This window comes from Myripristis murdjan, chromosome 23 (genome assembly GCF_902150065.1).
Source record: "Myripristis murdjan chromosome 23, fMyrMur1.1, whole genome shotgun sequence".
Lineage (NCBI taxonomy): Eukaryota > Metazoa > Chordata > Actinopteri > Holocentriformes > Holocentridae > Myripristis > Myripristis murdjan.
In genome coordinates, this window is record NC_044002.1 from 23,276,868 (window position 1) to 23,299,899 (window position 23,032).

Genomic DNA, 23,032 nt, shown 5'->3' on the forward strand with positions numbered 1-23,032 from the left:
TCTTCAGTGTTAAACTGTAGAAAATAATAAAAACAAAGAAAAACATTGAATAATAAGATTGTGTCTAAAATTTTGACTGATATTGTATATCTATTTTTGATATTCCAAGTATGAAATAAAAATGAATGATGTAAAAAAAATGAGAATAAAACTATATTAGTCTATGTCAGTGTCAGATCAGTGGTGCTGCATCAACATCACATTTCTTGTGGTTCAATGTGAAAAATGTTGCAGGGAAAATCTCTGTCACCATGAGAGGTCAGAGGTCAGCTACAGGTTCAGTGCCTTGCTCAAGGACGTAACTCCAAGCTACAGGAAATGGAAAAAAACGCAAGCCGTGAACATTACAGCAGGTTTCATTCTTTTGTGTGTTGATTATGTGTTGGCATCAAGAAACTAAAACCAGGTTTGGGTTGTTTTTTAGGCCGTAAGCTTCAGATATCACATCAGTGAGATTTAAATTTAATGCCACATAGTAATAAAGTGGTGATTATTTGAATTTTGTAAGTAAAAAAACAGGACAAGAATTGGGCAGCGAGACTGAAAACATTTCTTTGCTGCTTTGAGATACTTGAGATACTGCACTGGAAAAAGACTGTCCAGTGCAAAATGGTAATGTGGCCAGTGGTTGTGATCAATAATCGTGATCACAAGACTCAGTGAATTAACTGTGATCTGTGATTTGTTTTGTCTTCCAGTCGGCGTTTGATCTTTGGATTCTGTTAGGCAATAAGCCTTCGAGCCGGGGCTGCCAGAGTTTAAGTCAATAAATCGATCGGAGCTCAGCTTTGCAGTGTCGCGCCGCATCGTTTCAGGAAAGGGCTGGGATTTTATTTGTGCCGGCGAGGAGGAGAGGCGATAAGCGTGTGGGAGACATGGCGGTCGGTCTTTAGAGAGGCCACCATGTTGGAGGCGTGACGCTCGAAGGTGAACAACTTTACTCTCTGATGAAACAAAGGAAAGGCCTCTCCGAGCAGCGGGAGGTCGGCCACATTATCGTTTGAAAAGGCAGAGAGGAGCTGAGGAGGCGGGGGAGGCCGTGCTGCTCCTCCTCCTGTCGCCTCCTGTGGAAACTTTCCTCAGTTTCCTAACAATCTGAAAACTTTAGGAGTGAAGGCATCGCTCCAGGTTCACAGCCGGGCTCCGACACAACAAGAAATGAGCTGTAGATCAGATCAGTGGGGTTTAAAGTGGGGCACGTGGACCCCCAGGGGGCCTTTAAGGGCCTCCCACGGGGTCCTCAACCAAAAAAGGAATATTTAAATTTTGCTGTAGTTTTAAATGCGTTCAGACGCCGTTAAACACAAGACATCAGGCATCAATTCAGCAACACTGATATGACCCTTTTTTTAAATATAAAATTGTAATAATTAATCCTTTTTTTGTTGTTTGGTAATTTTTTTTTACTTTAATCCCACTATTTTTATTTATTTATTTATTTATTTATTTATTTACATGTTTATTTTCAGTTTTTTGGCCTTTTTTTTTTTTTTCCTTCCCAGGATTTTTTTTTTTTGCAATTTTAATACTAATATTCTAGTTATTTTGTTGCTTATTTCCTAATTGCCTTTTTCCCATGTTTTTGAAACAAATCAAGTGAATTTGCTCGGGTTTGTTTTTAGACATTGCTGCTACGCGAAAATATGCCCATGTGATTATTTTAACATTATGATTTAATCTTTAATCTCACCACTTTGAGTCTCTTTGACCAGAACGACACCGACACAAACTCCATAATTAACTCAGTGGCTGCCATTGACGGCGTGCGACGTCAATTAGACTTTTGGTGGTTTCGGTGTTTACATAGTCATAGATCAAACTATTCTGTGGGTCTTGAAAGATCGCTTAAAATGCTCTAAAACGCTGGCAGTATGGGGCTTTCTGTTCTGAAAACAGCTGGCAGCCAATGAATTAACACAAACCATAAATATGTTTTCTCATCGCGAGGCTCCTGAAGCCAAAATGATTTCAAGTCGGGGTTCGGAGTTTAATGCGAGTCAACTTGGCGGCTCAGGACATGAAAAAGTTTAAAAACCACACCCCATCTCGTTCCATTTAGACATTAAATGCACACACACACACACACACATAAGAGACCCCCTCACCCCTCCCTGCATGTGCCCCTCGTCCCAGGACACCGTGCATTTCTTTGACCCGTTTTCCTTGTGTGACTTCATTGTGCACAAACTAATTGACCCGCATCTTCCTCGTGCTTTTACATAACGTGAAGGATGCAACCGTCTCGCCGTCCCTTTCCTCCTCTGCTTTACTTAATTTGATCTCGAGCAGGACGCCGCGGACAGCTGGAGGGCTTCAGAGTGGAGGTAAAGAGGCGGGTTTGCACATTTCTGACCTACAAAATATCCCACAGAAGACGTTTGTTCAGTGGGAGTGGGTCACGTCGACGCAGCCGCCTGATAACTCGGTTTGCAGCCCCGCAGGTGGATTAGCTGTGCAGTTCACTGTCTGTGCCCGGGTGCTTGAAAATACACTGCATTCTGTACAAAATGTTTCACGTGGTGTGCTTTGACTGGCAGGCGTTCAAAATGCTGTGAACCAGTGGAGAGCAAACAAATTCACTGATAAATCCCTGGAAATCTGGCCTGCTGCTGAATGAGCAGCCTGTCCCCAATCTCTGAAACAGCTAATGATATGATGATATCTCCGAATTGGGGACTTAACAGCTGCAGATTATCTGTCCAAAACGCTCCCAAATTAAACTAGCACGACTGCTTTCATTCCTCCAGACTCAGCGAAGAAAGAGCACACAGTGAGTGACTCTTAGGGTGTAATTTTGTAGTGGATTGCCTCTTTTTTTAGCGCTTTCCATCTAGCGGAAAGACCCGGAGCCTCACCTCTTCATGCACCTGTAGTAAAGTCAAGGCCGAGACCCCAGAGCTTGGCGTGGAGCGCGATGCCGTCATGAGCACACGAGCAGATCGATAGCGGCTGATAAAGACGGACGGAGCGAGGAAGGGCTTCACAAACAAGGCCAGAACAGAGCAAAAGGTCAAAATGATGTTTACTGAAGGCCACAGGGGGCGTCTTATGAAACAAACACACACTGCAGGACGCTTGTTTACTTCAAGTTACTGTTCATCAGATGTTTTTTGGTGCTGTCCAGTGGGATAAACTGTATTGTTCACTGGTTTTTGGCCTAAGACTTCCCTCTTATTGTGGCTCGGGTGTGCGTGTCCATTTCCAGTTCACATCACAACACTGACAGCAGAATTTTTGTGTGTTTTGTCTTTTGAATGTGGCGACAGGTTGATGTTGAAGATCAGGGCTGGAGGACCAGGTGCCGTGGATTACCCAGAGTTTTTACTCCAACCAGAAACTTTCACCGAGTTGCTCCTCCTCTCTGCCCGAAGGTGAAACCACCTGCTGGAGTTTCTGGTTGGAATAAAAACCTGCAGCCTCTCGGTTCCCCACTCCGCTGTAGATCCTTTAAGTGAATCATTCAACCTTTTTGATTTTGTAGCTTGTTAGATTTGCTCTCCTGCTTCATCCAACTTCAATCCAGAAAGTTTTCCTGTCACCGGTTCATAATTTACTTACCAACTTCCACAATATTTTACAAAAATCTTTCAGCATGACTCGCACCCTCATGCAGGGTCCAAAACTGACTCCATCTGCAGTGTTGGGGAAGACAATCTGTAATATGTTACAGATTACTAGTTACCCTGTTAAAAATGTAACAAGTAATGCAGCTATTTTAGTTACTACATTAAAGTAACATAAGGTATTGCATTTGATGACTTTTTGATTACTTCTCTAGCAAGTGTTTTGCACAATAAAGTCCTAAAAGCTGTCGTTTAAAGCAGGCGGTGTGAGCCTGGCAGCAGAACTCACACAAACACTGACCGTCAGGCTTTTAGTAAAAGTTCTTCAGTAGAACTTGAATTCAGACGAGAACATCACAAGTCTGGAGATCATAAACTACAACCCGTCTCCACGTGGTTGGCTGGGCTCAGGCCTGGCAGACGAGAGAACAAATCAGAAACCAGGATCTCATTGCTGCCTGATGGATAGAGCCTGTTGAGACATAGAGTTTTGTTGGAGAAGTGGATAAAGTCAGGAAATTCATTCAGAGTTATCATTTCAATGTTTCTGCAGCACTGTGAGAGGGTTTTTTTTTTTTTTATTATTTGTTTTGTAGGTTGATGAAATAATCTGTGATACAGTCTCTCATCTCTTTGCTATTGGCAGATGAGCAGAAATGTTGATTTTGGACGCTGCTCATGGACACAAACCTTATCTCCCCATGTTGTTCTGCACTGCACTTCCCAAAGAACACCTGTCAATCAAACAGTGTGGGCGGGACTTGTTGTTCTTCTTCTATTTATCCCAAATACATCAGAAAATATCTCTCCCTATGCAGCAGGAAAGAGTTGCATTTAGAAAAGATGAATGAGGTGGATAAAGACTGCAAAACTGCAAAAGTTGCTGCAAAATGGACATTGATTTATCTGCAATAGTCGATTATTTCTTCACGCTGTTGGCACGTTAGTAAGAGTTGACCCCAGCCTGGCCTGTTGCCCATATCCATCCAACATGTAAAATGTCTGACTGCAGTGTAAGAGGAGGAGGAAAGGCTTTGACTCTTGATGTACCTCATGTAACTGACTTCTGTGTTTGGTGTAAATATTCCCAAGTGGAAACTCCGACAGCTTCTTGTTCTGAGGAGTTTGCCTTTTCACCCACTGGGATCAGACCCAAGCTGCAACTTTCACTCGGCTCACCACAGATGCTCCGCCGCCGCCGCCGCTGCCAGATACCTCATCTCTCTCTCTCTCTCTGTCTGTCTGTAGTCACGTAAGGAGATGGGAATTTCACTTAACCACTGAGGAGGCAGCGGCATGCCGAATCATCACAGCCGGCCACTGAATGTGACAAGCAGATGTTAATTCGTCTTTGGGGACGAAAACAAGCCACTAAATTACATAAGAGAAACCGGTGGGCAGGTATTAACAAGCACACGCCTAAATAAGTTTCCTTATGTTGAGAGTCTGGCGGCACTTTCATGAGGTTTAGAGGTTGTTTTTGGTATCATTTAGGTCATTTAAATTATAAAAACAGTTTCCATCATCATAACATACGGTGCAATGTAAAAGTACACAGGATTTGGATTCAATTAATTCAGTATTTCAAAGAACACAGAGACTTCTGTTGGCCGGAGCATTTCTTCCAGCAGAAACGCCACATTGAAATTTAAATAATGCCCTACGAAGCTGTCTTAATGTAAAGTTCTTAAAGGAATACTCCAGCGTTTTGGGCAAAATCCCCTTTTACCGACTTCCCCAGAATGAGACGAGATGTTGGACACCATTTCCACCTCTGTACGTCCAGTGGTTCATTTCCTATGGGTAGCATTTCCTGTTAGCTTAGCAGAAAGACTTCAAGTCTATAGGAGTCATTAGCCAAGCATCATCAAAGCGAAAAAAAATAAACATTACAGCAACTCTGAAGCTGTCTTATTTTCTTATTATCTTGGAAGTTGATTTGTGCTAATGACTCCTATAGACTTTAAGTGTTTATGCTAAGCTAACACGAAAGGCTACCTATAGGAACCAAACTGCTGGACATACAGAGGAGAAAATGATACCAAACGTCTCGTCTCAGTCTGGGGAAGTCAGGGAAAAGATGATTTTATTCCTTTAACGTCAGGCTCTGTTCCTGTGGCAGTTTTAAATTGACAATAAGTTGGTAATTTTTTACTTTCTTGCTCATTTAACAACTGAAACCACCACTACTCCTCACTAACGATACATTATACAAACTAGACAAGCCATTTTTCAAGTGGAGCCTGTCTGTATTGGAAAGATATGACATATTTAAGGAACTAAATAAAAAGATTTAATGTCACAGATGTTTAAGGACTTGGTTCCTCTTTTTTACTGCTGCAGAGTTGAGAACGAGACACGGACTATCAGGTTAAAGTGCAGAGCGCCAAGACATGTAAACTCTAACGTCAGATTTCAGCGAGGCGTTGTAACTTGACCTCGGCGAGCGCTGCAAGGAATGAAAAAAGGGGGGGAGCCGGGTAATTTCCTAAAGTCAGGCTCAACGTTTACAGGAAGGGTTCAGGTTTTTTTTGCAGCTGATAAATTGAACTCCTTCTTTAGACATTCAAGAAAAGTTTTCATGCAACGTTTTTGTTTTTGGAGAAACTGCGGTTAGCATTTGTTAGCCATGCTATTGCAACGCAATGGAGTGTGATAGCATCACGAACATGAAATCCCACGAAGGCTGTCCCCTTGAAGGCTGTTAATCATATAAAAAAAATTAGTTGGAGAAGTTTTCGAATGGGTTGTGTGAAAGCCGCTTTAAAGTTTGATCCTCATTTTGTTGCAAAATATAAAGTACAGTATTTGTAAAATGGGACACCTTTTCTTTGAAGTTGTGTTCATAAAATTGACATAACCGTGACATCATAGCTGTTGTTGTATTTTAATATTTGTTTTTATTTTATTAGTTTATTTGATAGAGACAGAGCACCTTAATGCACATCAGCATAAAATACTAGATGTAAACCGGAGTTAGCAAGAATGCTAATTTACATCCTTAGTCCCTATATGCATGCATGCATGCAAAAAAAAAAAGTATAAGTAACAATATGCAAATACCAGTATACAGATACACAAATAGAAGAAGACAAAGTACTTTATGCATATGTCCACGAGACACTGTCAGCTTTGCAGCTAAAGGGACATAAAGCACAGGATGAAGGAACTAATTCCATTTCCTCATGTTACTGTAACTGAGGAACTTTTTTGTGCATTTGTACTTTTTTTTAAAGTCAGTGATCTTCATTACATTTCAAATCAGATCCATTACAGAGAACAAATGCTCAGAGACAGATTGTGGAAGCTTTCACAATAAAAGCTCAGTCAGCAGAGGCGAGAAGAGGAGCCTGCTTCTGCTTTGCTGCTTCTGCCTTTTGTCGTTTCACAATAAAAGCTGCACCATGAAAAACTGCAGCGAGGACCGTTTAGACTCAACCATCATATGTGTTTTATTCCACATGTCAGTTGAGTCTACAGGGTCCTCACTTCAGTTTTAGTGTAATGCCCCTTTAAAAGCAAGTAGTTTGCAATACCAGCAGAGGAACATCAGTCGGTTCTGGTTCCCTGTAAGGGAACGTATGGAGCACAAACGGGGCTTGTTTTGAAGACGTACTCGTTTCGCAAGGCGTGAAATGCCGTGAGGAGCCCAAGTATCATATGATGTGCAGTTTGCCACGTAATCAGCCTGTTGCCATGGTGACAAACATTGTGAAAAGAGCTGAGAGGAGCTGAGGGGGACGGGGCGGCGGCGTGGAGCCCGGAGAGGCCGCCGTTGCTGCCACACAGTCCTGACAGCGCTCAGAAAAATATTTAAAGGTTGTGTTTTCCTGTCAAATTGAACAGATATTTGGGCGTCATGTGGCTGATGATTCACCAGCGGAGTGTGTGTGTGTGTGTGTGTGTGTGGCATCTGCAGCGTGTCACGAGGTTGAGAGGTAAAGGCTTATTTTAGATACCTTCAAATTCCTCGTCTTAAGGGTTGGGGACAAACATGTTTGGACAAAAGAAACAGACTCAAGTGTGTGTTTATTTTTGTTTTTCATTTTTTTTATTTTTTGTAATTAACCTTTTAATTTACCAGCGTGGCACCACTGAAACTGAACTCCTGTTTTTCAAGGGAGCCCTGGCCAGGATGAACAAGCCGCACGTGAAGTTTCAGACAAAAACAAGAGTCGTGGAGTCCAAAACAAACATGCTATTTGAACCACTCTAAAAATACACACCAGTATACAATACTGCTATGTATTTGTATGGGTATCAGTAGCCAGTATTATTTTTATGTATTTATGTGTTTATTTTTACAATTCCCATGAATAAAATGGACACAGACAGCCAAATTATCCTTCTCAAGGTCCTTCAACAATGACATGTGCACTGAAAAAAAAAAAAAAAAATAAAATAAATATAAACAACATAATAAAAATAAATTACTTGTGCACTGCAAAAATATAAATAAAAGAATAAATATAAAAGAATAAATAATAATAGGTAATGGTAAAAACAAATTAATAAAAATAAATTAATAAACAAAAAATAATTCAGAAAATGAATTAAAAGTAAAGAAATTGATTCATTAAAAAAAAATTAAATCATTTAGAAGAAAAAAATCAGCTTTGGAAACAAGTAGAAATACATTGAAACAAGGCAGAACAAAGCAGATGGGCCCACTGGCGCCCGAAATAGTACTGCTCTGCAAAAAATATTGCATGTTCAGTGTTGAAATCTTGATTTTGACGTTTCTTTTTCTCTAACAAGGTGGAAAAAATTTAAACAAACTGATTAGCTTTGGAAACAAGTGGGGGTGTCTCAGAAAAACAAGGTTTGAACTCTGAAGATGAGTCTGTTTGTCTTGTTGATGATTTTGTGCATAGTAGTTTTTAGTTTCTGTATTATTTTGGGAGTGACTCTGGCTCTCAGACCTTCCAGCTAGCCTGTGGATATTTCAGCTTAAAAAGGAAAGGTCATGAAAGCCCTCGATCTGCGGTAAAAACATCCCTGTTTGTCCGTTTGATGTCAGCCTCCTGTGACGGAAAATGTCCCCGACTTCACGTCACCGCCGTCCTGCTCCGTCCTCTCCACAAACCAAACCCAAACCCCCGGTTAAAAGTTAACTATCTGACGAGGGGGGCGCCGTTTGCCCCGAGCGTTTGGTTTGGGATCTTTACGACATCCCAAACAGACACGCAGGGGTTAATGAGCAGCGAAAAATCAGCGGCTAACCTGAAATGAGAGTAAAATAAGCAAATAGTGAGCGCCCGTGTGGGTTTGGAGCCGCGCCGCGTCGCCTCATCTCCAGCGGCTCGGCTGCTTGTTTGACCTTTCAAACTTTGGATCAATCGATGGTACAGTACAGAGCGTCCTCGGGCTCAGGCTCAACCCTCGCCTGGTGGAGCAGGATGGAGTTTGACGTCAAACACAAGCCGGGAAAAACAAAGACGTGCACTCGGTCAGGTTGAAGCTTTGACTACTGAACTTTTTAAAGGGTCAGAAGTGTGCCAGCAAAACCTGAGAAACACTTTGAGACGAGAGAGAAGAGTCCCGTTCGTCTTCAGGATGATTTTTTTTAGGATTTTTAAGCTGAGAGGGAAAAGGACTGCCGTGCTTGGTGCAGAACATATCTGTGTTTTCAGTGTTCAGTCCCTGGTGTGTGGAGGAGATTCACACAGGACCTGCAAGCCTCAAACATCTCCATCTGTAGTCTCATATTCACTGTCAAAAATCTTTTGTATTTTCAAACAAATTTTAAAAATGTGCCAATGGGGATGACATAATCCCACTTGCCTCCAGATTATTTTTTAACCATGTTTGAAAACAAATTAACTGAAACAAATTAAAGTGCATTGGAAACAAGTAGGCTTATATCATACCACTAGCAGTTTTTTATTATTATTATTTCTATATTTTATCTTCATCTTTTTTATCCTTATTTATCCTTATTTATTTATTTATTGCACTACATGACTATTTGCATTTTCTTTTTTTTTCTTTTTGTCTTTATTTATTTTTCCGTATTTATTTTGCACTGCATAAGTCAGGACTGAAGGACTTTGAGAATGATAACATAGGCTGTGTTTGTTTTCATTTTATTGTTGTAAATTGAAAAAAACAAAACAAAACAAAAACAAATATATATTCACTACCAGCACCAGTAAAAAGACACTGAACATGAGACCAGATGAGTACTGAATTAGAGTAGTGCTGTGTGGCGATGAATCAACACTCCTCGGCCTCATTTGCATGAAAACACAAGCCGTTGAGTGAAGTGAAGTAACAGCACAGACCTGCATGAGGTCAGCACTCGACACACAGTCACTTCCTGATTTAGCCGAGCGTCGCTTAAAGTTTGCACCAAAAGTGTCCTCAACCTTCGCCTGTGAATTCCTCTGCTGACTCTTTTTTCCATGACAGGACAGGAGAGGAGAGAAAGAGAGATACTTGAGGCCAGAAATTACATCTTGCAAGTTACTGAGAATTGGATTAATGTGGGATTAGAGCCGAGCAACACAGGAAACATTAATATCACAATCATAAAGAATTCTTTCAATATCAATATGTAATGATATCTGTTAAAGTCACACACTTAACAAGTTGTAAATAAGTAAATAAGTTGCCCCGGGGTGTGAGTGTATTTTCTATGGTTGATGCTTGAAGCCTGGGGATGATTTGGCCTGTTGGTGGCGCTGTGGTGGGCCAGTCACTCTCATTTTGTACATACTGACTACCAATGTAAAAACACATCATTCCCCAAAGATTTACCAAATTTGACCAGGCAGTGATCAAGATAATGAAATATTAAAGTACTGAAATATTGAGCCCTGTTAGTGCCCCGTTGGCCTGCTGGGGGCGCTAAAGTGCCAGACCTCGACGTCAAAATCCATCAAGGTTCGTCCAAAGGAGGCCGAGCTTGCCTCAAATGTGGGGGGGCAGTGATCAAATTATCATTCACTTTGAAACCTACAATAATATCAAGTACAAGAGAGAAGAAAAAAAATTCAAATGTTTCATAATTTGTTTCAGATCACTTTGACATTTGGGATAACGATATGAAATCACATTCTTTTAAGGGCAAAAGTGCCACTTAGCAGATTAATGAATGAATGAATACAGTGAGAGTATTTGAAGTGTGTGGTCAGATGGCCCTCGGGCACCTCTGTTGTGTGTGTTGTGTGTTGAATTTGTTCGGTTTTACACCCGTATTTTTTTTAATATCACAAATTCATCATGATTCATTTTCATTGGAGGATGCTAAATCGATATTGATATTGAATTATAGCGGAGAATTTGTGCCGGCATTTTTGGACACGGCGGGTTTGGCACAGGATTGAAAGCACCGCAAATCCCCCGAATTCCTAAAAATCTCTTCATGTGTCTGCAGATTAAAAACAGTGTTCTTCGGCTTGTTGACGTTTGTTTGATTGTTTTTCACACTTAGACACTTAGCTACTTTTATAGCTGGCTGTTGCTGTTACTGTGACACCCCCCCCCCCCTCCCAGCTCCCCTGAAAAAACTCTGTGACCTGACCTCCCCCCGGCCTATCTAACCCCCCGGCCCAGTTTGGAATGTCCCGGGATTGGCTCAGGGAGGGTTTCCTAGTCGCGTGTGATTGGCCGAGAGACGCCGGGCTCCCGCTCTGTGTGTGGAGCCCCCTCGCTCTTTGAGGACTTGCGATGCCATTTAAGGAATGTCCCTGTGGCCGCTGAGCCGTCCTGAGACCTGAGGTGCATTTATGGCCAGTGGGAATTTGTCGCTCACTCGGCTGCATTGTTTTCCTCTATAGGGATGATTTGGCGGCATCCTCAGTTCTTGCTTTATCTCTGTTTGCTCCTGATGCTTAGAGAACCGAAATGCCAGGCCTGAAGGGGAAGCTGTGAACTTGTGTTTTGCTTTTATGAGGTTTTCTTTGTTTGTTTGTTTTGGGCTAAAGTAAGTGGAAAACCTGTGACCTGCACTGCCTGTTGGCATAACAGTAAGGTTTTGTGTATCTGAATGCAAAAAGTTTCAATCATGAGTTTAAGTCTTGATTCAGAAGACGACATTTTTTTCTCTTTTGTCAGTGAAGAATCTTTTCTGTTGGGTGTTTTTGTTGCTGAATTGAATGTTGTGGGGGGTTTTTTGTTTTGTTTTGTTTTGTTTTTTTTATTTTTGAGTGTTTTTCAACCTCTCAACCTGCTCAGACTTGGTATCAGTATCCTTCTCCTTGGACAGCCAAGAGAGATGCATCTCAATTGCATTTCCAGTGATTTGCGATCAAATTTAAGATCGAGCCCAGCTCAGTCAGAATCACTTTTTTCTTTTCTTTTCTCATTTTGATTTCTTCATCCCTCGCTCCCAACTACCTCCATCCCGCCTCTTCTTCCTCCTCACTTCTATATGTGACCAGGTGCTCCTCCAGTGTTTTCAGGACATGGGGACATTGGGACATTTGGCCATTAGGAAGAAATTAAGAAATTGGGAATTTGGGACACTGGGACATCGGTACATTGGGACACTGGGACATTGGGACATTGGGATATCAGGACATTAGGACATTGGGACATGAGTACTCTGGGACATCGTTAGCATTCACATTACATTCATCCCTCATATGTGACCAGGCGCTCCTCCAGTGTTTTCAGGACATGGGGGCATTGGGATATCGGGACATTGGGACATTTGGACATTAGGATATCGGGACATTAGGAAATTGGGACATTGGGACATTGGGACATTGGGACATTGGGACACGAGAACACTGGGACATTGTTAGCGTTCACATTACAGAAGCGTTGTGGCTGAACACGTCCGGGACCAAATCCAAAGCTGGTCTGGATGATCAGATCACAACAGTGCAACCCCCCCCCCCCCACTGATCACCCCAGCTCTCCTTTGTCTGGTCCATTCACCAAAACAGTGCGTGACCTGGTCTGACCCCATCCCAGTCCAGTGAAAAGTGAGGGTGCCTGGTTTTTGGTGGCAGGTGACGTCACCACCCGCAGAGATGAACAGGTGGTGACGTCACCTGCCACCAAAGACCGGGCACTTTCACTTTTCACCCGTAGAGGTCAGGCTTCACACTGCAAATAGTAAAAGTCCACATACGTGAAGTATTTAAAATTAATAATAATGATGAAAACAATGAAAAGTTTTGTTTGTTTTTTTTGTCATGACATGTTGACAGTTTGGAGCTTTGTGTCGGCGTTCCTGCAGAACAGGTCATGCTTTCTGTTTCAGTTGTGTTAGGTGATCGTTTGAAAAGCAAATCAGAGGAAAAAAAGGAAAAAAGACAGTGGAGTTGGTTTCATGGAATCGTGTGTGTGTGTGTGTGTGTGTGTGTGTGTGTGTGTGTGTGTGGACGGCATTATTAAGTGGACATAGATAAAACTACCATCCCTGAGGCGAACATGACCTTGGGCACAGCGACATCCCAAACGTGGCAATCTGATTGGTCAGCCCGCGGCACAGCCCATCCCGAACCCTGGACAGTCACCCTCAGCATGCCCATGCATCCGTGTGTGTGTGTGTGTGTGTGTGTGTGTGTGTGTGTGTGTGTGTGTGTGTGAGACCAGGAGGCCAGGCGTCGGGGTCGATCAGCTGTTGATGCAACAGCAGCTGCTGTGTCACCTCTCATCTGCTGCTTCTGCCCCGAGTGGAGAAATTAGTTCTAGATGTGCGTTTGTGGTCATGTGACGCGTCATGTGACCGTGTCTTGGAAGTGACAGCAGCTATTTAACGGCGCCGGGACACACACTCCTATCTGACGCCTGGAGGCGAGCTGGAAATGGCACTTTTTTTTTAACCCTCTGAAACCTAAAATGAGATTCGTGGTCTTTCAAAGTCGTTTAAAAATCGTGACAAATTTACGCAGCTCAATTCTGAACCCATTTTTTTTTTTTTTTTTTTTAGCCAATTTTGTGGGTCAAACCTGCGATTTTTCAGGATTTTAAAATTATTTTATTTTTGTATGCAGAAAATATTTAAAGATTTTTTCTTTTTAACATTTTTAAGAGTTTTTTAAAAACTTTTTTATATTTTGTATATTTGTAGCTGAGGAATTTGTACTTTGCAGCAAAGAAAAGCGTCACAGTTGGCAAAAGTAGTAATTTTTAATTTTTATAAAGAATAAAAAGGGAAAAGGAAAAAAGAATTTACTCAGAAAAAGAGAAAGATGAAGAAAATAATCTAGGTTTCAGAGGGTTAAAGTGTCAGATGTAGTTTTAGATTCCTCCTTCCTCTTCATTAACACACCTCTCTCTCTCTCTCTCTCTCTCTCTCTCTCTCTCTTCCCTTTGCTGTCAGTCATTTCTTCTCTCTCTCTCTTTCTGGCTCAAACTGGATTCCTCTGTGTTAGGGTTAGGGTTAGTATCGCTGTGTAATTTCTCAGGGATTGTTTTTTCTAATTAAAAAAAAAAATTCTTGTGTCAAAAAAAAAAAAAACTGCCGCTGATCTTCATTTCTACCTGTTTCCTAATTTTTTTTTGTTAATTTCTGAGCTACTGTCCTCCCCTTGGCCTTTGTGTCCTCTGTTCAGGCACACTTGGTATGTGTGTGTAGTGTATGTGTGTAGTGTGTGTGTGTTTGTAGGGGGTTAGGAGTGTGCTCAGAGGGGGGAGGGGCCTGACCTCCTCATTGGTCGGGGTCGGCCCTCCCTCTTCCCTTTTAAAAGCCTCACTTCTCACCTGAGTTACAAAACAGCTGCAGCTCCTCACCCACTCGACTCGCCTGGCCTCTCTCTGACCAAAAAAAGAACCAAAGAAAGAGGAAAAAAAAAACAAAAAAAACTAAACCTTGGAAATCAAAAAATACAAAAGAAGGAAAATCCTGGGATTCATTTTTTAAAGGAGCTTTTCCTCGAGTGAGTATGCCTGCTGTGCTGTGCTGTGCTGTGCTTTGCATGAAATGAAATAATTTGCGTTTCAATGCAGGAACCAGATCTCATCTTGTAATTTGCTCTCCTCCTGAATACGATTAGTTGTATTTTTTTGTTTTTTTGACGGCGTGATCTGGCTCTCCAGCTTCCCAACTGTGAGCAGGGTGTGTCGGCGGCGTTCATCAGCGCAGGTACAGATGGACGCAGGACGAGGGGATGTGCTGGAATTTGTCTCCCAGCTGCTCGGCTGATGCAAGACCTGTGTGTGTGTTTTTGGGTGGAAGGCGCTGTGGGTTTTTTGTTGCCTCTCTGCCGTCGGAGGAGGGTTTCTCCAGCCTCCTGTTGCTTCACTCTCGATGAATCGGATATTTCTGCACGACCGAGAGGCCTGTCTCTTCTTGCATAATCGCGGGGTGTCTTTGCAGAGACGCTAGAATACAAAAGATCCAGGAAGTTGTCCTAGAAGTCAGTATTTTGTGTACATTTTTTTTTCCCCCTTCAGCGTTTTCTACACCGACATAGCAGACATTGCACTTAATTTCCGTTCTTACGATGCATATTTTGATGCTGCTGTGCACATGCTAGAGGATGTTCTGTTATTTTAAATGCCTAAAATACACGGCTGCAGAGCTGATGTCCTGCGATTCAAACTTGATTTGTTTGATCTCCGGTCCTGGGAATGAACTTCACCCACAGGAAAACAGGAGCAAGTGTGATGCCTGTGCTCGGTTTTTATCAAGGAAATGAGACGGATCCTTAAATGCCAGCCAGGTTTTGTTCATTTTACTTGGTGTTCCTGTTTCCTCACTGCAAATTTCCCCCCGTGCATAAACATTAAACACCGGCTGCATGCCCCTTTCTAAGTCAGTTTCAAGACATAAATGTAGTCGGAGGTGCCAGGCGGCGGCGACGACAATGCGACACCTACACGAGACGAAGCCCGAGCCTTGGGGTGGATTTGCGTAATAATAATGATCATGCAAAAGTTGTACGAGCTGTGCGTTTGGGTTTAAATGCACACGCACTCCGAAGGTCAGCGGGTGTCTTTTGTGGTGCAGCGCCTTTTTGGAGAAATGTGTGTGTTTTCTGTGCTGCAGCCAGGAGAGTGTTAAACAGGGTGAATATGTGACCCAGTCAGACTGGTAAATCCTGTGAGAAAGTGTCTCTCTCTCTCTCTCTCTCTCTCTCTCTCTCTCTCTCTCTCTCTCTCTCTCTCTCTCTCTCTCTCTCTCTCTCTCTCTCTCTCTCTCTCTCTCTCTCTCTCTCTCTCTCTCTCTCTCTCTGTCTGTCCACTCAGCAGACAGCGACAGAGAGATTAGGTGTACCGGCGTGTTTGATAGGGATGTTAACGGTAATGTACCCACTTAATCCCCGCTGGCCGGGAGATATCAGGTTGTAGAGCGCAGAGGAAAAATCAACAAGTTGGCAAAAAGAAAACACAATCGTCCAGACGAACTTTATACGCTGGGAGTCAGACGCCGGCCTAACACTACTGTGCAAAAAAAAAAAAAAAAAAAAGTCATTTTGTCTCAAATTCAGTGTCAAAATCTCGATTTGTTTTAAATCTGCCACGGGGATTACATTTTTACAGCGTAAATATGTTGAAGTAAGGCAGAATAAGGCAGATTAGCTGCACTAGGATCAAGAAAATGACACAAATTCAGGAAACAAGTTGATCATCTCGTCCCACTTGCGGATTTTTTTTTTTACTGTGTTGGAAGAAAAATGAGATTTAAACACCGAAGACGAGGCTTTTCACCGTGTTCAAGGTTACCAGGGAGAGCTGGACAGCCTTTGACTTTGCTTGTGGCTCTCTGGGCAGCTGATGTCCTCACAGGGTTGCAAAATGGAAAGCTTCCTGCACACACACACACACCCACACACACACATATACACACACGGGCATGTTGACTGTAAACACACTTTATATATATACGGTGATGCAAAGGCCCTGTTGCTACGTCAAACCGCTCCCCTGATTGGAAACCATTGCAGAACCACTTTTTTGTGTGTGTGTGTTTTTTTTTTTTTTCCTAGTTTAGTTTGAAAGCGATAATCTTCATTTTCAAACACAACATGGAAAACGAGGCCGCCGCTTATTTAGTGACTGAATGTCCTTTTTGCTTCTCTTTATCGCCACGTGATAAAACACAGCAGCGATCCGGCCTCCGTCCGGCTCAGGAACCTTTTCCATTCGCTGGCGTCTCTTTCCTGCTGCACAGGAAGTGATGCGTTTTTTTTTTTTTTTTTTACGGTTTGTTTAGGATAAACAGAAGAAAAAGAAGAAGAGCCGGGTAGCCAGCAGACACAAACTCAAACAGAAACTCCAAGCGTTCAGCAGTAAAAGATGGAGATTCGTTTTCAAAACGCAATCGTTTAGAGAGATTGTACATAAAATTTCAAATCAGAATCGAATGCAGAATCTGACGTGTTGTTCCTCCTTCGTGGTCGTGTCGCCGCACCGTTTCTGTTTGTTTGTTCGTGAGCAGGAACAGAGGAAGCGTTCAGTCAAAGAGCTTTTTTGTCTTAAAATCATTTCAAGCCAGGGCCGCTCTTAACATCTTCAGGGCCCCGAGCCACATCTTCCAGTGGGGAACCCCAATAATCAAACCTCAAACCCTAACCCTAAATGAAAGTGAAAGTGTATGACGAGACTGAGTTTGTTATATCAGAAAATCTTATAATTAAGAAATAATAATAATAATAACCTGCTATGCAGAGGGAACGATTTTCATTTTTACAACCGCTACAAAGTCGGCGTTTTCAGCAGTTGGCAGCCGTTTGAGGCACCAGGTTGTCATGGCAGTCAGCAGAGTAGTTCCTGTGTGCGAGCCAGAGCGCAGCCACGCCTCGCTTTCTTTCTTTCTTTCTTTCTTTCTTTCTTTCTTTCTTTCTTTCTGTCTTTCTTTCTTTTTTTCCTGCAAAGAGCCACGTCCATGTGTCTGCACAGGCTCGATGACGTAGAGGAGCCTGCTGGGACAAAACTCCCCTGTGGGTGAAGGTGTGAGGGGGAGGAGGAGGAGGAGGAGGAGGAGGAGGAGGAGGAGGAGGAGGAGGAGGAGGAGGACGGTCCCGCGTTGTCACCATCAGATCTAAAAAAAAAACGAAACAAGAAGGAAAAAAAAAAACTGTCACGCAGCCGCAAAGCGAGACGCAGCTCGCTTTTCAAGGCCAAGTGACTCGCGTTCACACTCCTCTGCCTCCACCTCGGTCACACACACCGAAGGAACAGCAGTGAATTAAAAAAAAAAAAATATATATATATATATTATTTGATTATGAAAAGACAAGAACGTGCAGCTGAAGGCAGCACCAAGTCAAATTAAAACACACAAAATCCTGTTTGCATTATCCACCCAGTTACATAACTTCTATATACACGACGCAATATGCACATATTTTAGAGATCAGTCATGATAATATGATGTAATATGTCCTCACATGGAGCTTTTCCTTCTTCAAAATCCTGTCGTCTCACGGCCGAATCCGTCCTCGGCAAACAGGCGATGTCTCGTTCCACCGTGTCGTTTTTTTTTTTTTTTTTTGTCAGTTTTGATGTCATGCTGCGTTTATTTTATAGCTAAAAGTTTCTTTTTTGTGTCTCCGCCTTTCCTTCTGCCTTGAATTTTTGTCCTTAAAGGCTCCTCTGTTGCGATGAAGAGAACTGAATGTTTTTTCCAGGCTCTGGCCGCTGCAAACGATTTACTTTTGAGGAAAATTTGAATGGAATTTTTAATCTAATCTGAAGTGATACTGAAGAAATATCACTATCTTAAGCTTCGATGTGTTTATTTTTACTGAGGGAACCGTTCGCCGCACATGATGTGTTCGAGGACGATTGGAAATTTGAAAATCTTAGTGTCTGGCTGTGATAACTGGTGCAGTTTTGGTGTTTTTACGGGTTGTGTGTCTCAGAAGCCAAGCGGCTCTCTCTGATCTGCTCTTCTCGTAACGCGTGTGACTGATCGATGGCGGCCGTGGAAAATGCAGGCGCCTGCTCCCCCCCGCGCGCGGCGTGTTTTCGGCGTCCTCGTGCTCGTTCGGCCGGAGCCCGCGAGGCTGAGCAAACCGGCTCAGACGTGAACGGGGCGGCCGGGCGAACTCGTGAACCCGCGGCGTCTCTGACCCGGTCATCAGGGTTTGTTTGTGTTGGTCCCGATGTGTGTCAACATGTTCTCGCTGTATGGAAGAGGACACACGGGTTTGAATTCAGCTTTAATTTGTACAGATCCGCGATCCTAATTAGGGCAAGCGGCTTGGAGGATGAATGAAGGAATTTGTTAAAGGGACAATGCGCACTAATCAGCATTTTTACAAAGAAAATGCCAGTGTGCCAGCAGATTCTCATCTACAGTCCAGAGCGTTAAAAGACAATCAACCCAGCGAGCTCTGCCCTTAAGTTTCCCCTTAAATAAAATTAAAATTAAGTTTCCTACATTGTTAGACAGTGTCACATCCATATTCTGCGTCTGCTGGTTGCAGACTTACACTGAGGGAAATATTCAAAGCCAAGATGCCGTGTTTTATGGCTGCAGCAGAAAAGATTTGCATGTTTTGTGCATCATTTTAGACTCATTTCTCATGTTTGGGATCTTTGGAAACCTCGGGGTCTCGGGACCTTTTTTAGGTTTGACCAAAGCTCGGCCACCCAGCATGCATTAGTAACAACAAACACACCGATGGCGGCCGGCGGGGTCAAAGAGTTGAAAAGCCATCATAACAATTTGTCACAGAAGGCAGTGAACAATGAGACGAGTCACTGTCAGAGAGAGAGATAATCTGTTTCGCCCGCAAAGCCACCTGACCGGCCGAAGGGAACTGGCTGTGCTGACGGGCCGGCCGCGTCAAAACGAACACGATAAACGCGGCGAGATAACGGCGCTCGGCGCGTGTTTGCCTCGGCCGTGATTCTCCCTGCGAGGCTCTGAGGAGAGAGCGAAGGTCGCGTCACGTCACCTCCCTCCCTCCCTCCCTCCCTCCCCCCGGTCAAGGCTGTATGAGAAAGAGTCCCTCAGTTCCAGGAAGGCAGCCGAGCCGGGCGGGAGGCCTCGTTTCGCTGTTTGTCAGGGTCGGCGAAGCCCAGGAAGACGTAAACACAGACGCCTGATGGCCGCTACACATCATCGTCATGTCGGATCAGAGACATGTAACACGGCACGATGTTAGATAAGCCGGCCGCTGTTGACCCCCCAGGGGGAAACTGGGTCATTACAGCACAGAGCAGAGAGTACAAGAGGCAGGAACAAATCTACTTTACATTAAATGCAGCCCTTCCCCTTCTAATGGCCCAAACAAACACAAAAACAAGGAAAAGCATCAGCAAAGTGACATTTTTCCAGATTTACAAACTTACAGCAAATTGCTCAGTGCTTTGCAGGAGCCAGAGCTGCAGAATCAGCAATTGTGCATTTTTTTTATGTGTTTTTATGACATTAAAATATGGCCAAATTGAATGTACAGAGTATTAAAAATAAGCTTTATACTCATATCACCTTTCAAAATCAGTGCCTTGACTCTTTTTTCATGAATTATGCTGATCCTGTTGGAGTTTATCTAAAGCCCAGTGTCACTGTTTACCGTCACTGAGTGAGCAAATTACAAGCATCACAGTCAGAATGCAAAAAGAAAGCACACTCGCAGACAAAATGATGAAACCGTTCTGGGTAAAAGACTTCATCTAATGTTTATTTTTTTATTAAATCTGCATCGTTCACAAAGTGAGGAGGCAGAAAAAGAGGCTGCGACTGAGAAAGAGGACGATGTCACCGATGTTTCGTAGATTCGGTGTGGTTTTGTCTAATCCAGCCTGCAACCCTCTAATGCCACATCTCTCACACGGGGCGCCCCTAGTGGCACACCGTGGTACTACAGGGGATACATGAGAGAAATCTGAAAACAGGAAAATTTAAGAATAAATTCTGATTTATATGCCAGGCATTTGACAGTATAGGTTAAATAGCAAAACATGAAATAAGACTTTAAATGTTTTTAAATGTTGCAGAAAGTAGTGTCGAAGAGACAGGAGGTGTGCGTTTGTAACTTGAACTTGGAGGCTAGCTAGCGCTGAAGTCGGTAAAAAGATGGAAAAGAAGAAAAAAGAAAAGAAACTGAAATGTTGTGGCCACAGTGTTGGAAGAAATCTGCTCAGGAGGCGCTGAAAGGGACTCTTTCACTCTTTCACTGTTTGTTTGTTTTTTTTTATTTGTAATTAGGCCTATATATATTCTTCAAAAGGTGGCCATCATTCATGCATTCATTCCTTGGTAGCTGGTGGTTTTCTGTCGAGGTTTTCTGAGCAAAGTGTCGTAGTCGGGTAAAGAAATAAGCTAAAAAACTTGAGTCACTGCTCTAACGTGTCCTCGGTCTTTCCTCCAACAGGAAGCCAGGCCTGCCCGAGGTCGAAAGAAGCACGCCATCACCGCCGCCGCCACCGCCTCACCGACTTTGAACCCCGTTGACCTCCCCTCGACCGGCGCACCCCGCCTCTCCTCACAATGCCGGGAGTGATCGACCGCATGGAGCTGAAGAAAGTCTCGACGGACGGCGACGACGACAGCACCGACAGCCTGAACGACGACCGCTACACCGAGCCCATCGACTCCGAGAAGGCCACCATCAACAGGTCAGCCACCCCGAAAAACACGCCCAAGACTGAGGAGGAAAAAAACAAAAAAACAAAAAACAAAGATAGGTGGTCTGACGGCCATCGTCAGGCAGAAAAATGAGAGCGCAGACACAACAGAGTACGGCAAGTCAGAAGGCTCAGTCGATGTCGTTTTGTCATTGTCCTTATTGGTGTCCATGTAGAAAATGTGAGAATCTTGCTGTGTTAGTGCAGATATTTCCCTATTAACAGCATTTATGGTCAATACAAACCAGAGTCTCCAAAAGCTGAAAGTGTTGACTGGACACTGAGCTGCTGCTGGAGATTTGTCACTAAAAAAAAAAAAAGAAAAAAAAAAAAATTACCTCTTTGCTCGGTAAAACACTCATGTCTCAGTCGTTTCTTTGTCAAAATGATAAAGTTTAACTCGGCATAGACAGCGGAGAGTAAATAACACCGTGTGATTTTCACCAATTGAACTGAAGTTTTTTGGGGTTTTTTTGTTTGTTTGGTTTTAATTGTTTTTAACGTCTTTTTTTTTTTTTTTTGCTATGATTTTATATGTTTTTGCATGTATTTTTTTTTTTTTTTTTTGGCTGTTATATATTTTTGGGGAAATTTTGTTTTGCCTAATTTGGCTAATGTTTTTAAGGTGTCAGTCTTATTATGTATTTATTTATTTATTTATTTATTTGTTTGCCCATTGTCATCTTTTTTTGTTTGTTTGTTTTTTTAGTAATTTTATTGGCTCATTTTCCAGTCATTTTTTTTTTATTCTCATTCCAATTATATGAACTGACAACCTGTAGTAACAGTCAAACAACAAACAACTTTTCATTTTGCCGTCAGTTTAAGTGACAGATTACAGGTTCAGTTCCCATGACGGCCAGTGTTTGTCCATCAGAGTGTCCTTGAGCAAGGCACCGCCCTCGCTCCTGCCAGGCGTTCTTGCTTCTCAAAACAGCGACTGTGACCGTGTTTTAAATTTAATTTCTTTATTTTTTTAATCTTTGCAGTCAGTTCATGGACGACCCCGACGATGGAGAAAGTCAGAAGTTCCTCTCAAACGGGATGATGAAGAAGAAGAAATATGAGGAATACCACGAAGAATACGTAAGCGGCTTTAAAAACGGACTTTTGGTAGAAACTCAAGAACTAAATTAGACTGCAAGTTAAAAAAAAAAAAAAAAAGAAAGAAAGAAAAAATGGCTTTATCATAATTTTTTGTTTATTCTGGAGGCAAAGTAATCCATAATTAACAGAAAGCAGCGACATTTATTTGCTGGCATTTTTAGACTCCTGTCTAAAACCGGTTAGGTCGAGTTTTGCAGGCATCAGGATTCATATTTGTTTACATGCCGGTACTTGTAGCATCAGGGTGTCCTGACGAGTGATTTCTCATCTTTATGTTTTATTATAAATTTGTAAACGTCGCATGCAATCTCTAAAACTCTTCTTCTTCCCATAATCATATTGAATCGTCAATTATCTGTCCTGTTGCGCTGCCGGGTTGATTTCTAGCCGCTTAAATTATTGATTCCTTAAACAGTATGACCTTTCTGAGTGTTTTTTAATATAGAAAAACTGAAATAGCCTCTTTCCCCGTGCGTCTCTGTCTCTCTGTGCAGCATCCTGGTCACACCTCCTTCGGGATGTCCGTCTTCAACCTGAGCAACGCCATCATGGGCAGCGGCATCCTCGGCCTGTCCTTCGCCATGGCCAACACCGGCATCGTGCTTTTCACGTGAGTAACGTTAAAAAATTTAAACCTTTGTCCTTGGCGGCCCAGCAAACGTTTTGGAGGTTCAATACATTTTTTGTGCGACGAACATGAACGCTGAAAACACATGGAAACACGTCACAAAACTGATTTATTCTGACCGTGAACTGAGCTGGAAGTGAACTGTGGTCATCCAAGGTTACTGTAGTTTTTGCATTTTCATTTGTTTTTTATTTTAATTTCGTTTTGACTTCTAACTGGAAAACTCAAAATATAAATTCAATTAAATGTTTAT

General features: G+C 42.7%; 1 protein-coding gene across 2 annotated transcripts in view; it reads left to right on the forward strand.

Annotated features, from left to right (window-relative positions):
- slc38a4 (solute carrier family 38 member 4) overlaps positions 1–23,032 on the forward strand; it is a 62,706-nt gene that overhangs the window by 4,645 nt on the left and 35,029 nt on the right. Inside the window, exons 1-4 of one of the 2 annotated variants that reach the window (XM_030045967.1) lie at positions 14,357–14,398; positions 20,792–21,035; positions 22,034–22,130; positions 22,646–22,761. In XM_030045967.1, the coding sequence (XP_029901827.1) occupies positions 20,908–21,035; positions 22,034–22,130; positions 22,646–22,761 (341 nt within the window). In that variant the 5' untranslated portion in view covers positions 14,357–14,398; positions 20,792–20,907. Of the gene's footprint in view, positions 1–14,356; positions 14,399–20,791; positions 21,036–22,033; positions 22,131–22,645; positions 22,762–23,032 lie in introns of those variants that run through there. The other variant, XM_030045968.1, reaches the window with a different exon arrangement.